Here is a 17,114-nt window from a genome sequence, read left to right on the forward strand (position 1 = left end):
ACTTCTCTGCCAACCAACCTCACTTGCTAACTGCAATCCACGCTTACTAGCTTAGCCACGGCAGTTATATCAGTGGCTAACAGCTAACCGGGAATGGCTGATGGCCCACTAGTCACAGCTGATGGCCATCTACTACCCGAGCCAGCACCTTTCCCTGTGAGGCCGAGAGCCTGGAAACTGCTCTCTGGGACTCTGTCCCCATATCATTCATCTGTTGATGGACGTTTGAGTTGTTTCCATATTTTTGGCTATAAAGCCATACCTTTTTAAAAAAATTTTATTGCGTTATAATTTACATGCAGTAAAATGCATTTATTTTAAGCTTACTGTTTGATAACTGTATACACCTACATAGTTACTATCATAATCGAGTATCGTGCGGGGCAGCCTGCGGGGTCTCTGCTCCTGTTCCCCACATAAGAACACAGGACATGGTGAGGCCAAAAAGGAAGACCCACGGAGCCATAGGTAGGGGAGTCATACCACTATAGTCTCACTGGAGGCTGGATTCACACGATGTGCGACCTGCTGTCCGCTTTTCTGCCAGCCGACTGACTCTCCTTGTTAGCTGCAATCCGCCCTGCTAACTGCAATCCACGCTTGCCAGCTCAGCCACCGTCTTCTCGCTAGCCCCCATTCTTTTCTGCTAGCGTAGCCACAGCAGTTATATTAGTGGCCAATGGCTCACTGGTTACAGCTGACGGCCAACTAGCCACAGCTGATAGCCATTCAATCACAGTTGATGGCCATTTACTACCTGAGCCAGCACCTTTCCACGTGAGGCAGAGAGCCTGGAAACTGCAATAATCAAGTTATAGAGGATTTCCATTTCAGCATTCCAGAGGTTTTCCTCATGTCCTTTTAAAGTTCATCCTCCTACTCCATCTCATGCCCTGGTACCACTGATTTTTCCGCCACTCTCGATGAGTTTTCAGGCCTTTTTAGACCCAAGGAATCTTGGTTAGTAATGAGATAAAGAATTACTTTTTCATGTTTACAGTAATTATTACTCTTTCATGTTTACAGTAATTATTTAAAATCTACAAAAGCACCAATTAGCATTTTAGTTCAGACTTTCTAATCTCATTGCTCTGTCCCATTAAATAGCAAAATCATTTTTCTCATGGGCATCTTCCTTTGGACACTTTTACAGATTGTGTTGAATGCCAAGGTTACTATTGGTGTGTAAATATAAATTGATTAAGAAAAGTGATTCAAATCTTGTTTTTGCAATGGAGTATTCAAAATGTCCGTGGTGATAAAAGGTAATTTGCATTTAATTAAAAGTAAAAAGCATCCTATATGGAAAATTTGACTAAAATTAAATTCTGAGACCACTAAAGCTAATCCAGTAGCAATTCATTTGTAAGCATATGAAAAAATTTGACAGTGTTAATGTGGGAACAGAGTCCCAGAGAGCAGTTTCCAGGCTCTCGGTCTCATGTGGAAAGGTGCTGGCTTGGATAGAGGATGGCCATCAGCTGTTACTAGTTGGCTATCAGCTGTAACCAGTTAGTCATAAGCCACTGATACAACTGCCATGGTTACGTTGGTGGGTTGGTTGGCAGAGAAGCAGATGGAAGGCTGCGGATTGGATTGTGACTCCTGCTTCCTGTGTCTCCAGCCCAGCCGCCAGCGAGAATATAGTGGTCCCCCCCTTTGGTCCCCTTCCTGTGGCTCCGTGGGTGTTCCTTTTTGGCCTCACCATGTCCTGCATTCTTGTGCGGGGAGTGGGACCAGAGACCCCACATGACAGTTACATTTGGGTCCTAAAAGTAAGTAATCCTCATTTCCACTAACACATATACACACAGCACCAAAATAAGTGGAGATCTGAAATAAGGAAATAAAAAACCTCACAATGTAGCCTTAGCTGTGTACCTGTGGGGACAAAGCCCCAAAAAGCAGCACATAGAAAGGTGCTGGCTCAGGTAGTAAATGGCCATCAACTGTAATCAGATGGCCATCAGCTGTGGCTAGTTGGCCGTCAGCTGTAACCCGTAAGCCATTGGCCACTAATATAAATATAACTGCTTTGGCTACGCTAGCAGAAAGAATGGAGGCTAGCAAGATGGTGGCTGGCAAGCGCGGACTGCTGTTAGGACGGGCTGCGGGTTGCACGTATGGTACTGTTAGGCACTGTTCTAAGTACTTTGCAAGTATTAACTCAATTATTTGCAAGTATTAACTCACATAATTATTCATGTTTGTATGTTCCAGAGAGTCTAACAAGAACTTTGCATGTGGGAGACCTAAAGTATTTGTGCAGTGAATTTCATCACTTAAGCATTTCCAACTGATTCTGGTTGGGAAGGTACAAAAGGAGCAGGTTACCCTGGGGAAATGACGTCGTGCATAATTTGACACTAGGTCACAATTTTAGAGAAGCCCTGTAGTTTGGCCACATTTAGGACAGGTTCCAACTAAGGAAAACTAAGAGGAAGCTACTCCTGAGTGCTAGAGACTATAAGAAGTGACTGAACTCAGTTAAGGTTTTCCTTTCTACAAGGACCTCTGGGCAACTCGGAAAATATTCGGGAAAAGGGACGACCCTAGGCTGAGCAGCCCAGGACAGGTCCACGCCAGGGCGGCCGAGCGGGGGCGGGGCCTCGGCGGGGGCGGGGCTCCGAGGGCGGGGCCCGACGGCGGAGCGGGGCGGGGCGCGCGGCGGCACCGGGCGGCGATGGCGGCGGACGGGGACTGGCAGGATTTCTATGAGTTCCAGGAGCCGGCCCGGAGCCTCCAGCACCAGGAGAACTGTAACGCGAGCTCCGAGGCCGGGGCCGGGCCGGGCGGGGAAGGCGACGGTTTTCCGGCGCTGGCCTGCAGCTTGGAGGAGAAGCTGAGCCTGTGTTTCCGCCCCTCGGGTCCGGGCGCCGAGCCCCCGAGGACGGCCGTGCGGCCCATCACCGAGTGCAGCCTGCTGCAGGGGGACGAGTGAGTGCGGGCCCCGGCGGGGAGCGGGCGGGAGCCTCCCCAGCCCGTCGCCCCGTCCGCCGGCCCCCGGTCCGCAGCCTCGGCGGGACTCTGGCCGCAGGCTCCTCCCCTCGCCCTCCTTCCGCCTCCGTCGGCTCCGGATTCTCCGCCCCTCCCAGCGCTTCCAGCTCCCCCCCCCCCTCCCCCGGGCTTTGGGCCGCCGAGCGCTCTGCGAGTTAAATCCCCAGCGCCTCTGCTCCCCTCACTCCCTGAAACCTCCTCCAGGGCTCTCCTCCGCCTCCTTTGTGGAAACCGACGCTTGTTGGGTTTAGAGGGGGACCTCCTGGGACAGAGCCCGTAGTAAGAGGCAGCACCTTCTCGGGCACAGGGTTAGCGATTCATTCATTCGACCAGCACGTTGATTAAGCGCCCGTGACGTGCCAGGGGCTGCTTTGCGCTGGGAATACCACGATGACAGCCCCTCTCAAGTAGGGCACAACCTAGGACAGGAGCTAGATTTGTAAACAAATATTTGTCTGGGTGTGACAAATGCTTTAATGGATATATGTACAATTTAGGAGATTTAAAAGGGTGTGTGTGTGTGGGGAGGGTGGGGACAGTCGGGAAAGACTTAATAGAGAAAGAAATGTGAAAACTGGAACCTGACGAATGAGTGGGAGTTTTCCTGGCAGGTGAAGGAAGATTTAGCATTCTAGTTCGAGGATGTAGCACGTGCAAAGGTAAGGTTGAAGCAGCATTTATGCTACAGGGATTTATTAGGTCGACCTGAGAGCCCACGTAGAGCGCAGGCCCCCACAGAGGCAAAAAGGAAGACATCTGGTTATTAATAGCAAGGATCTCCTAGTTTGGTGGGGGACCAGTGCATAAGCAGGTAATTATTAAAAAATCATCAAAGTGCAATGATAGGAAGTTCACAGGGGTGTATGAGAACTGGGGGAAGGGAGGGATAGAGTTTCTGGGGGCACTTTATTTAACCACTTTGAACCCCAATTATAATTTGGTTAAATAAAGGTTGTAATTTTGTACCAAAGTATGACCTCAAAAAGCAGATGAAGAAATGGTGAGAGTGAAAGAAACTAGCATAATGTAATGTAGGGGGAGAGGAGCTCCTGCAGAGGCTGAGAGTGTAATTAATGGAGTAAACACTGAGGACCTGGGTAGGGCTGGGTTTTCGGAACATTGCTCTCATGGAGATTTTAGAGGTTAGGGAAGAAATCTTGAGAGGGAGGGATCCACGGGCATAGAAAGGGGCTTCTAGCAGGATGGTCTCCTTTTCTCTGTGCAGCAGATTTATCAGGAATAAGGTAGGAAGCTTGAGAAAAGGGGCTTGGCGATGAGTGCCTGTAAACATGGCTTAGCAGTAGTTCCGGCCCATTTATGCAAGGAGATCATATCTTTTCACTGGTACCTCTGTTCTGTGTTGAGTCATAGAGAGAAGATTTTATGATTGGATTTTATACACACAGATAGGCATGCAGTCAGTGGCAAAATATGACATTTCTGAAAGTCTATTTCTGAAAGAAAAGGTAATGTTTTATATACTAGATATCCTCTGAATATGTAGATTTATATACTCTGAATCACTAGACTCAGGACATATTCTGTATTTAAAAATTATATTTATTATGTATTTGGGTTTATCATGAGTAACTTCTCAAAACAGATTGTTTGTACATAGATAAAATTCTTTATTTTTGCTTTGCCTGTACTGTCTGGGAAGTAGTATAAATCGTAGGTTGATGTAAAACTTAAAGAATTTTGTTACCCTTGACAATGGTTTTTAGTTGATGATATGTTGGTAATGTGTGTCGCTTGATTTGGGAATGTATAAGAAATCTCTCTTTTCCAGGGTCTTCTCATCCCCGTTCTGTTGCATAAATCTGCACTCCATTACTATATATAGAGTCCATTTCTGCTCCTTCAGAAAGAGTTGAAATTCTTTCACTCAGATACTGCCTTTCCGTAGGGCACGTTACTTAACTTCTCTGAGTCCCAGGTTTAGTTTTGGTTTAAATACAGGGACAGTACTTATCGGCTAAGGTTTTACTTTATACGAGTCTCTTGTAGGATTCAGTGTCAGCAGGACTTTGACCTCCTTGGAACAGAGCTATCTTGCCAGTTGTTTATGACTGTTTGTGACACATTATGATAAGGATAAAGGCAATTCATGTTTTGACTGGAGAATTCTAGCAATCTTTCACTATAGTTGGCCCTGCCTCCTTCCAACTACAATTGTTCTGACCTTGGTGGAGGTAGAGGATGGCCGATTGTTCTTCCCTTTCTTGGAATATCAAATTCAGGCCCGGTCACTTTTCTAGGTGAAGTCGTATTCTACTCCATTTGCCCTATTATTACAGCCTCATTTAAGAAGAGGCAAACAAGTAATTCCCCCAAACTCTGGATTGTCTTCACCTACTAGAATATCCTACTCGAGTTCCTGACCAGGGTTAGGTATGTAGTCAGTTATTCAGGACTTGAAAATCTTTTACCCAGAAAGGTGTAAGCCAGAAACCCAGCAAGGTTAGCAGTCCAGAAGTGTCGTCTGCAATTCAAGCACTTTGGCATTAGAGGAGATTATGATTCCAACAGAGAGGGCAATAGGAACGAGCCATGCATATAGGGGATTTGCAGGTAAACAGTGTTCTAGAGACTTTGGGTTCACATTTTCATCGAGGCCACTGTGTATTCCAAAGCCAGACATCATTTTAGGATTTTGTTTTTGGCAGTTGTGGTCCCATTGCTTCATCTCTGTAACACCAAATCCCAGTTTATTAAATCAAGTATGTTGCTACTTTATTTTGAAGCTTGCATTCCTATTTTTATGTCTCTAGTGGTCTTGCTTTTCTTGCTTACAAACTTGGGGAAAAAAAAACCCCACCCAATTATTTAAGGTTTATTCACAATTAGATACCTGTTATAAATTTTAGGGTTTTTTTTAATGACATGGATATGTGTAACTGTGTAATATTTACTTTTACTTACCCCAATTAAATTTCATCTCATTTATATCTCTGAACTCATTTTTTTCATACAATGTCATGTTTTGTTATTACTTTGGTACTGTAACTTGAATTTTGGTCATGAAATTGGAGTTTATCTGTCCTTATCTGGTGTGATTTAGGACTTTCTTCAATACAACTCATTTAAATGAATGCTTAGAGTAATAGCGCTAGGAGGAATGTCTGTTTCTCTTGTCCAAGGCTCTCATTTTATAGAAGGTGGCAAATACATAGAGAAATTAAAGGAAGCCACCAAAGACTCACTGTTTAAGGAGTGAAAATGAGAGTCCCTGTTTCTTGCCCTTCCCCCTAATGCTGTTTGGTGTTAAGATGGGATAACTGCGTTAGATATGACCTGTATGCATTAGATATAACCTCCCTTCCTTTCCCCTTTCATTTTATTAGTCTTAGTTCTTAGCCTATTATATTACAAATTAGATATTAAACCCTGATCGCACATTGCAACTGAATCCTTTCTCCAGAAAGGATAACAAACCTTTGGTTAGAGAGAGATTATTCACTCTATGGAATGGTTTACATGTTTCAAAGTTATAGAAGGAAAAGTGTAAAGCTCAATGTATTTACTACCTGTGTGGCTTGGGAAACATTACTTAACCTCCCTATGCTTCAGTTTTCTCATCTGTAAAATGGGAATAATAAAGGTTCTTCATAATGTTTTTGAGACTGAAATGAGTTAATATATGTAAATTGTTTAGAATAGTGCCTGGCACATAGTACAGTGGAAGTGTCAGCTGTCAACTTTGGGAGAGTTTTCCATTTCACTTCATTTTCCCTCAGGACTTCTTGTCAGCCCAATTATATGATTTTCATTTAGCCTTGTTGATGTTTTTCTGAGAAACAACAGACCTTTTATTTATTTATTTGCTTTGATATTTTTTTGTTTTTCTTTCACTATAGTACTGGATATTTGTTTAGTAAAAGACATATAAGATGTTAACTTTCATGGACTGTAGTCTTCTTCTTTTTAAGGATTTGGAATGCCCTGACAGATAATTACGGGAATGTAATGCCTGTGGACTGGAAGTCGTCCCATACCAGGACCTTGCACTTGCTTACTCTCAACCTGTCAGAAAAAGGGGTAAGTTAGGAAATGAACCAATCATTTGTCAATAACTTATTCTGATAATGAAACTAAAAAGTAGCATTTCCAAGCTTGTGGCCCTCTATTGCCACAGTCAACTTGCTAGCATATTCCTCTAATTCTTCCCCAGCACATACTCCCTTTTTCATGTCTAGCTAAGTTGCTATCACCTGTATTTAAATGTGAATGACCAGCATTTTTCCCAGCTTAAATAATACAATTTTGATGTGTTCAGTGAGAATCCTAGGCTTCGGTTAAAATAAATATACAGTCATGTGCCACTTAGCGACGGGGATATCTTCTGACAAATGCATTATTAGGCGATTTTGTCGTTGTGCAAACGTCACAGAGTGCACTTACATAGACCTAGCTGGCAGAGCCTACTGCACACCTATGCTGTATAGTATAGAGCCTGTTGCTGCTAGGCTGCAAGCCCTGTATGGCCTGTTATTGTACAAAACATGAGATTAAGTCAAACACAAGAGAAAATGTTGCGATCAAGAGACACAGTAAGCATGAGAAGTATACCATGGTACACTTTTTACAGCAAATGTTTTTTTTTTGTGTGTTTTTTTTTTAAATAAGCTGGAAGAGTACACTGTAAAATAACGATGAAAAGTATAGCATAGTAAGTACATAAACCAGTATGGTAGTCATGTATTATCTTTATCAGGTATTATGTACTGTACGTAATTGTATGTTCTGTCCTTTTTTATGCCTGCAGCACAGTAGGTTGCTTTACACCAGCATCGCCACCAACACCTGAGTAATGCGTTCCGCTGTGACGTGACTAGCTCCACTGTAATCTTACGGCACCACCGTGGTGTATGCAGTCAGCCGTTGGCTCAGGTGTTGTGATGGGCACATGCCTGTGTGGCGGGCACTGGAATATCAACAGGGTTAACTTTCTGATGAATTCAGTGACTTGCTGGACATGGCATGGTGCTCAAAGACTATGTGTTCTTGAGAATATTGGGGAACCTTTAGAAGACATTTCAGTTCTTGGCTTTTTCACGTGTTCTCAGCTACCTGAGGCTGCTCTGTTTGTCTTGGTATTGTAAAGTGAAGATGCCTTGAGTAAGCAGTGTGAGCACAGGCGATAGGATAACAAGGAGTCAACAAAGGGAAGAGAATGGCTTTACGTGGAAAAGCACAGTGTTTAAAGCTGATGAGAAACGTAGCTAAATTATGTTAAGTTTCAGGGCCTGATAATTTTAAGTTTCTCATCAAATAATAGTGTAAACTCATGCCAGATATTTTGGCATGCTCTGTATTTCATTAGTATATTTGTGTAAATGCTAGGAGTTTAATGTAGTAGGGCTGTCAGTATTTGAAATGGTATTGTAAATGTTTTGTGAGAATGATTTTTTAAGACACGTGATTCGGAAAAGCTGGCTGACTATTATTTTCTAGTAAAATACAGAAGTCTGAATGTGCTTCCTAACATTCTAGTAGATACAGAATTCTTACTTTTTGTTCCAATTGTTGACCCCCTCCCGTTGTCTTACAGACTGACCTGACATACCTGTAGTAAAAAGGAATACCACAAAATAACCTTATGGTCTGTCTTCTGTTTATTTAGACCTTAGCTATCATTTCGAAACTTAGTTCAAGTTTCCCGTACGCTCTGAAGCTTCCTATTACTGTTTTAGCCTTTGCTGATCTCATGGAATTGCATAATTTTAGAGTTGGAAGGGACTTTAAAGGACACTTAATCCAACCTCTCACTTGCGGGGCGGGGATCCCCACCTACTGCATGTCTGACAGATGGTCACTTAGCCATGTCCTAAATCCCTCCACGGAAGGAAAATACATTTCTCTCTGTGGGAATCAGTTACACTGTGGGGGTATGAAAACCTTACAGGACTTACCAGTCCCATAGAATTTAGCCCCATTGTCTCCTGGGTGCTCGTCCCTACAGCACTTTGTCCATGTCTCAGGTCACGGCCTATTTCTCTTATTAAGCATATGTTTTTGGGTCTGTCATTAGATTGTGACTTCCTGATCAGTGTCTTTGTAGTTGTCTTTTTAGTAACTACCACTGCGCCTGGCACATAGTGGGCAGTAAGACAAGTGTTTGAAGAGAGAATGAGTAATCTTGTCAGTGAGACTGTAAGGTCAGAGATCATGATGGGAAATCTTTAAAATACATATATATTTTCTATATTATTTAACATAGTGCTGCATTGACAATAGCCAGTCAACGAGTACTTTTTTGTTTGACATATGAAAAAATAGCATAGAAAAGGTCTTGTAGTTTGAAAGGGAAGTATATTAGCAGCATGAATGAAACACTCTAGTGCAGTTTCACTGAATAAAATGTGTGTCTTGTTAGATTGCCTCTTGGAAAGTCACTCCCTTTTCCTGTCTTTTGACTACTGTTTTCAATGCCAGAGCCATGATACAGTTAGGGTCGTGATTAGTCATGACTTGGACTTGGGTACGAGTACTCACTGTGAAAGCCTTACCTGGAAAACTCAGCAGATTAAAACAGACCAGTGGTTATCTGTGTATCATCTGTCTATCTTGACACAACTACCAAGGTGATGAATAGAACTGAAATTAGAATTCTGTTCCTTGGGAATGAGTAGCACACATTAAATTCCTGAAGAACAAACGGGCAACAAGGAACTATGTAAGAAGCAACAAGGAACTATGTAAGAAGCTATTAGATAGCATATAATTGATTTTTTTTAACCTGGGCAAGGTATTGTATTTATTATTGCCAACTATGTGCTCTATTCTTTCCATAACGGAACTATGCAAAATTTACCTTCTGGAAGCACTCTTTAGATTATTCCAGTTGTAAAACAGGGTCTGTAGGAAATTAATTTGGCAAAGGGAGAAGAAATTTTTTTGACATTAGGATGAGAAAGACATTCAAGAAAACCATAGTTGCTCTATATTTCAGTTTTAAAATTTCCTTTCATTGACGTTTAACCTGGGACACTATTATTTGACGGGCCTTTTCTAGAGTAAGCCATTTAGTACAGTCCAAATTCTTCCATGGGCACATTTTTTCCATTTGAGGCAGCTTCAGTTTCACAGAGGGAAACAGCAGCTTTGTATCTAACCCTGGCACAGGAAGGAGTGATGGGAATGCTTGGAAAAGACAAGGCACATTGATGCCGAATGGGAGAGTGAATAATGATACTTATGACAGCCAAGGTTAGTTTTCAAAGCTCGAAAGGGATTCCAGCTCTTAGCATATGCCTTCTCTGTGGGGAATGGGCTTGGCTCCCTCTGTGGAAAGATGATCTGGGATCATTATTTCTGTTGTCATGGAAATTTATTCTCATGGCTTGCTGGTATCAGTCATGTGTTTTGGCAATAGCTGCAGACCTATTCTAAATCCAGTGCCTTTCTTGACCATGCTTATATAATGGAATGCTTCTGAATCATTGTGCCTTAGGAGCAAATATCTCATATGCCATTTTCTTCCTCCTACCATGAGCATTTTTTCAAGGACTTGGACTTTATGTACCTTTATATCTTCAAGAGTAGAAACAGAAAGAAGATAATAACATCCTCCTTGGGATTAATTTTCAAATAAAAACTTTTATTTGTCTATAAGGGGAAAAATAAAACTATGGTCCTCAAGTTACAACATAGAAGAGTGATTTGTGGGTTAGTGTTGAAATCTGAGGATCAGCAAAGATAATTGTTAGGTCTTACTCCACCTCATTCATACGCCCTTATGATCATATTGTGGGATTTTTCATCTTTACTTGTCCAATCTTGAAATCAAACATTCTGTCATCAAGAGCCTATCTCTTGACCTTTCTCCTTTCTTATTAAGAGGATAACTGTCGTAGTTTAAAAAGTAAAGTAGAACTATCGGACTTTACATGAAAAGGCAGCCTCTGCCTTTCTTGCTCCATGTTTGATTTCCACCAACTAGAGGCAACCACTTGCAACTACTTCAACTTTTCTTCTAACAGATAGCATACTCATACCATTTTACATGAGTTTATTTTTCAATTTTAGACTTTATCCATTTACTTTCTACCCAGAGGATGAGGGCTTAGCTCTCTCATTGTCCTCCCTCCAACCACAACAACATAACCCTCACAAAAAACATACCCTTCCCCTATCTTCCCTATATAATTATATCACAATATTTGATTAAGTGATTAATCACTTTTATTTACTATTTAAATATTGACACTTGGCTCATTTTAGTACATTATGATTAAATTTTCTCTTGTAATTTTTTTCCTTAGGGTAATAATAATTGCCTTTTTGTGGTTTATTTAGTTTAGCTCACTTATTCAGCCTCAGCTATAAAACTCATTTTACTAATTGAAATACACTAAGTAGTCTCTCTGCTCTTTGTCTTTCTTTCATGCTTTTCTTGATGCCCTCTGTAGTTAACAGCTCTCATCTAAACTGGTTACTGTCTAGGTTAGTTTCACAGCTACCATTCTGGAATCTTCACTATTATTACAAGAATTCTGTTCACCTCTTTCTTGTGTTAGATCCCATGTCTGCTTTCTTTTTGGGTTTCCTCTTGGTTTTAATGGAGCATATTGTGCAGTACCTTTTCTGAGAAAGGATACATAAGAGGTAAATCACTGAGAAGTTGAATGTCTAAAAATTTCTTTGTTCTAAGCCCCCATCTAATTGTTAGTTTAGCTGGACATAGGATTCTAGAGTGGAATTAATGGAAACAAGGGAATTACGTTGATTGTTTGCTAGCTTCTGTTGTTGCTATTGAGAATTCAAGTGACATTTTGATTCCTGATTCTTTTAAGGTGATGGTTTTTTTCTCTCTGGAAATGTTTGTGTTCTTTTTCTTGCACAGTGTTCTGAAATTTCATGATAATACGGAAGGTCATGGCCAGGCCTTTCCAAGGCTGATGGTGCAGTGAGCAATAGACAAGGAGGTATGTCATCACTGTGGTACAGCATGGAATTACATTACGTGGGAGTAGGTAGACCCTGGAGTGGTCAGGTGGCTCCTCTTCCAGCCTCCCTTTATGAAAGGCAGCACACCAGTGTTCCTTTGCACATCTCACCTGCAGGCTTCTCACTGTGGGTTGTGTTCACCTTTAAACTCTGGGTGCTCCCGTGTGAGGAACTAAGGTAGAAATAGAGACCTACAATACTCAATTGAATCCTCAATCACACACACACATACACATCCTTTGCATAGGTAAGTGAAATAATTTTCTCAGGTAAAATACTATTAAAATTATATACTATCCAAGAGACATACATGCTTGCTATGTATATAGTTTCTTGATGCCCGTTTGTTCATTGTGAACTCAGTGCGTCCTACTCTTTCCTGAGGAGCGGAGTTCTGATTTCAGTTCTAGTCGTCATCTGAATAGTCATGTCACGTTAGATAGATAATAGACGGACGATCACTGGTCCGTTTTAATCTGTTTTCTCGTAAGGTTTTTATAATTCGTACTAGTACTAAACTCTAAGTCATTATTAAAGGGCCTGTTGATATTGGTGTGGGCGGGGTTAAGGGACACCAACTAGGCCTGGTGTGATACCCTGGGGTTGGCAATAGCAAGCAATAGTAGCACCCCTTGGAATGAAGAGGTAAGGAGGGGAAAAAGTTAGCAGAACCTGGAGAGAGTACCCGTGGGGGAGAGGTCTGCTTGATAGGAGTTGCAGCCTTTGGCAGTCTGGCTGGGAGACAGACAGCCGAATCAATGCCCGGCCCTCATGCTCCCACCTTCCAGTCTCCTGCTACTGTCCGCCAGTGGTGTTTAGCCCACCTGGGAGTGGAGGTAAGGGCATCCTCTGAGGTAGTCCATAAAGGTCAGCCTCCTGAGGCACAGAGCAGAGTGGAAGACAGAGGTGAGACAAACAGCAAATCTCCAGCACAGTTAGGTCCAAAGATGGTTTTGGAATGCAGAGGTATTCTTTTGTTTGGAAGAAGAGATGCTCAACTGGAAGGGCTAAGAGCGACCCTCGTGGACCCTCAGTTCTTGTTTGCCAGGGAGTTGACTACTTATCTTTCAGTCTGAATGGTAGAAGTTAGTTTGCAAGCAATTAACTTTGTTTTCTGTGGAATTTTAATATATACCAATCTGATTATTAGATGAACTAAATAACATTTGCTGTTTACCCTGCCCATTACTCTTCCCCCCGTCCCATTCGCTATAATTCCCTACAACTTCCTAACCAATGCCCTGTATTTTTTGTACTTACCAGTCAGCTTTTATTGCACTCTTCCTCATGGAAAAAACAGGTAAGTATGTGTCTGTGCTGGGCAACAGGAGATCATGCAGCACCTTAGCAATTTCATGTTTATTCTGTATTCCTCTCATTTCTGTATTCCACCTCACTTGAGGTGAATATGTAAAGCACTCCACACACTGCCTGGTACAGAGCAACTGTCATCATTTCTCCCTTTGGAGTGAAAGTTCTCAGCAGATGCTTCCCTTTGTAGTCTTCTTTACCCAGACACTCTGTGTTGTGATCAGAAGGTACAGCTTTTAACAGTGGGTAATTTGGTTGTAGATAAGTGACAGTTTGCTCTTCGATACGTCAGACGATGAGGAATTGAGAGAACAGCTGGATATGCATTCGATCATCGTTTCCTGCGTTAATGATGAGCCCCTCTTCACTGCAGATCAGGTACAAAGGAGGAATTAATTCATCAGTGAAAGGAAAGGGGAACCTTGGGCTGAAAAACGATTTCTTACTGTGGCCATAAGTGATGGGTTATTCGAGTTTACTTGTTTTCCCTATATTTTCTGGCTTACTGGTTAGCTCCTCCACTGAGAAGAAAGTCTATGTAATCTGAGGGCGATGAGATGTTAGTTTGGAAGATACTCGATACAGGCAATTTTCCAAGATAAGCATTGTTAAAACAGTACAGTGAGTTACTAATGGAGGTTTATTGCTTACACCAAAATCAGAAAAAAATACTCTCAATTTTCTTTCTTTAGATTTAGCCAGATGTGGGCAAACTACAGTATATCTGTGCAGAAATTATCTGTTTTCTCTAAAACCTCTGTAAAAATCATTAACACTTACTAGAAGTACATATTGTGTACCCTGGAAAGAAGTGAGCATTATTCCTGTGGAATGCTCTCATAATGTCAACCTTGTATTCATTTAAAACCGGTTGAATCAGCTTTCTCATTTTCTGAATACTCTTCCCACTTCTGCTGTATTGTCAAAATGTGATGCAAGAACTTCTTCCTGAAATAAAATGTCCCCCGGCTACATGGACTGTGAATTCTACCACACTATATTTTTAGGCAGGAAAAATAAGGTCAGTAAAGAGATACATTATGGTAAAGTTGGGAGGAGTAGGTTAAAAATGTGTCATTTTGATGCTCCTTGGTCATATTTGTGGATGCCTTGATCTAGGCCTGAGAGAAGGAGGTGCTTCAAAAGTAAGGTAGTAGGTTAGAGGGCAAGTGGGGTAGAGCATGATATTCCAGGGGAACATGCGACCCTGCGAATTCATTGTCTCGCCAGTAATCTGCCTGAATGACACAAGTTATCCCTGCTTTTAAGAGTCGGAGAAACCGATTTTGTAGCCTACAATGGTGTCTCATTTTATTGTTTTGCAATGCCTATTTTGGAAAATCTTACTAATGAACATAATTCCAACCTCCTCCAGGTTTACTTTTGTTTTTCCTTAGTACAAGTGCTACAAGTTAAGCCTGCTGATACCTATTGTACTTTTTCTACTAGTTTTTTATTTGTTTAAACTCTTAGGACTGTTTTTTCTAACTATTGAGTAATTTTTGTGGTTTTCCTTAAATTTTCTTTGAATTTTATATCCTCAACTTTTGGAATCTGGAACAGGACAAGATGCTGTTGTAAAATTCGAGCAACACTGCATATGACAGTACGTTACTATGTAAAAGGCCGATATATTTCTGAAAATTTCCTGCTTTGTGCAGCCTTTTTCCCTCTTTAAACTCTACATTTTAAGTAATTTTGGAATATCCCTTTATCTTTCATTGAATTAATATATGAAAATTTTTTCCTGCTGTTACAGGAAGATTTTGCTGCCAGAGAGGTAATTTCTTGCTTCATGTAGAAGTTTTTTTATACTGTTGTATTTTCTAAATTTTATATCAGTTCGATTAAATGGCTTATATTGAGTGGTTGCTTGTGGTACATGGTAAATTTTCTGTCATTTGCTTTCTTTTGACCATAACTATGATTTGGTTCTGGCATGTCTGAAGTAAATTATATGAGGTATGATTGAAAAATACGGTGAATGTTTAAATAAAAATTTATTACAGTAAAAGACACATTGCCATTAATTCCCCTTAAAATACTCCTCCTCACTTCGAGCACACTTATCCCATCGTTCTTGCCACTTTCTGAAGCAGTTCTGGAAGTCCTGTTTCATGAGTGTCTTTAGTTGCATAGTCATGGCTGCCTTGATGTCTTGAATCTATTCAAAATGTTTTCATTTCATGGTCATTTTGACTTTGTGGAAGAGCCAGAAGTTGCATGGTGCTAGATCCAGTGAATAAGGTGGATGAGGACACACCCTAATGTTCTTATTTGACAGAACTTGCTGTTCCAGAAGTGATGTGTGACACAGAGTGTTGTTATGATGGAGGGTGAAGTAAAGACACTCACGAAAGAGGACTTCCAGAACTGCTTCAGAAAGTGGCAAGAATGATGGGATAAGTGTGCTCGAAGTGAGGGGGAGTATTTTAAGGGGAATTAATGGCAATGTGTCTTTTACACATTTTTACACATGTAATAAATTTTTTAATTTAGATATTCATCGTATTTTGTGATCACACCTCGTCTATGTGTGTGTAACACCATTTCTCAGACATTGCAAGATCTGATAGGACCTACTGAATCATGATGGACATATTAAATCATATTCTGTTGAACTTTGTGTTTGGTATATTGTAAAACTTTTTGGATAAACCATGTTCACTCTTACCATCAAAATTTGCTTATTCAGAACACCCACCCCTGCACACTGCTGGTTAATGGAGAACGCAGTGTACTTCTACTCTGCTTGGCTCTGGTAAACACTGTGTTACAGATGGATCATTGCCCCTCTATATGTGACTAACAGTGCTATGTACATGTTGGAAGGTTATTGAAGAAATCGAAGAAATGATGCAGGAATCACCGGACCCAGAAGATGATGAAACACCCACACAGTCAGATCGGCTTTCGATGCTTTCCCAGGAAATTCAAACTCTTAAGAGGTCTAGCACAAGCAGTTACGAAGAAAGTAAGAAACCCTACTGAAATCAGCAGTCTGTGTCCTTTTTTGTACATCTGAAACACATAGTGTGACTATCTAGAAATCTTTGATTTTCACAGGCTGGGTGGCATACCCTTCCCTGGCCCTCCAGTAATACTTAGGGCATATTTTTATCATTGCTCAGGGGCCATGTCATATTCACTTTGAATCCTGTATTAGTCAGCTCGGGCTGTCATAGCAAAGTACTGAAGGCTGGGTGGCTTAAACAATAGAAATGTGTTTCCTCAGTTCTGGAGGGTGGAAGTCTGGGATCAAGGTATCAATAGGTTTGGTTTCTTCCGAGGCCTCACTCCTTGGTTGCAGATGGCCGTCTTCTCGCGGTCCTCACATGGACTTTCCTCTGTGTGTGTGTATCTGTGCTAATCTTCTCGTTTTATAAGGGCATCAGTCACATTGCATTAGGGCCCACTGTAATGACCTCCTTTTAACTTAATTATCTCTTTGAAGACCCTTCTCCAAATAGAGTCACATTCTGAGAGACTGGGGGTTAGGACTTCAACAATGTCCTATCTCTCTCACATGAGGGGAAGTGCTGAGAAGAAACTGAAATGGGGCTTTAGGGATCATTCTTCCCTTTCATCTTCCCAGTATTCAATAAAATTCACACATTGGGCATATGTCATTAAATGTGTATTTAGTTTAATTCTTTCAAATGGACTTCTCTCTTCAGCAGTGTGCCAGAACCCTGCTAAATTGCCTGTGATGTCTTGTCAGCAGGTACTTTCTGTACGCCCCCTGCTTTTGGGTTTATTCTTTTCCTTGTACAAGTCTTTCCTTTTTCAGTCTTGAGTGAAGTATTATTCATGGGGTGATTGATTTAGACAAGTAAAAACATTTTGTTGTACTTTTC

General features: G+C 41.4%; 1 protein-coding gene across 2 annotated transcripts in view; it reads left to right on the forward strand.

Moving 5' to 3' along the window:
* Positions 1–2,650: 2,650 nt before the first annotated feature.
* The window catches only part of FEZ2 (fasciculation and elongation protein zeta 2), a 38,465-nt gene continuing 24,001 nt past the window's right edge, over positions 2,651–17,114 (forward strand). For both annotated transcript variants that reach the window (XM_081069039.1, XM_081069040.1), the window contains exons 1-4: positions 2,651–2,937; positions 6,927–7,035; positions 13,519–13,635; positions 16,090–16,231. In XM_081069039.1, coding sequence (XP_080925165.1) covers positions 2,684–2,937; positions 6,927–7,035; positions 13,519–13,635; positions 16,090–16,231 — 622 coding nt within the window. In that variant the 5' untranslated portion in view covers positions 2,651–2,683. The remainder of the gene's footprint in view (positions 2,938–6,926; positions 7,036–13,518; positions 13,636–16,089; positions 16,232–17,114) is intronic.

This window comes from Rhinolophus hipposideros (genome assembly GCF_964194185.1).
Source record: "Rhinolophus hipposideros genome assembly, chromosome: 12".
Classification (NCBI taxonomy): Eukaryota; Metazoa; Chordata; class Mammalia; order Chiroptera; family Rhinolophidae; genus Rhinolophus; species Rhinolophus hipposideros.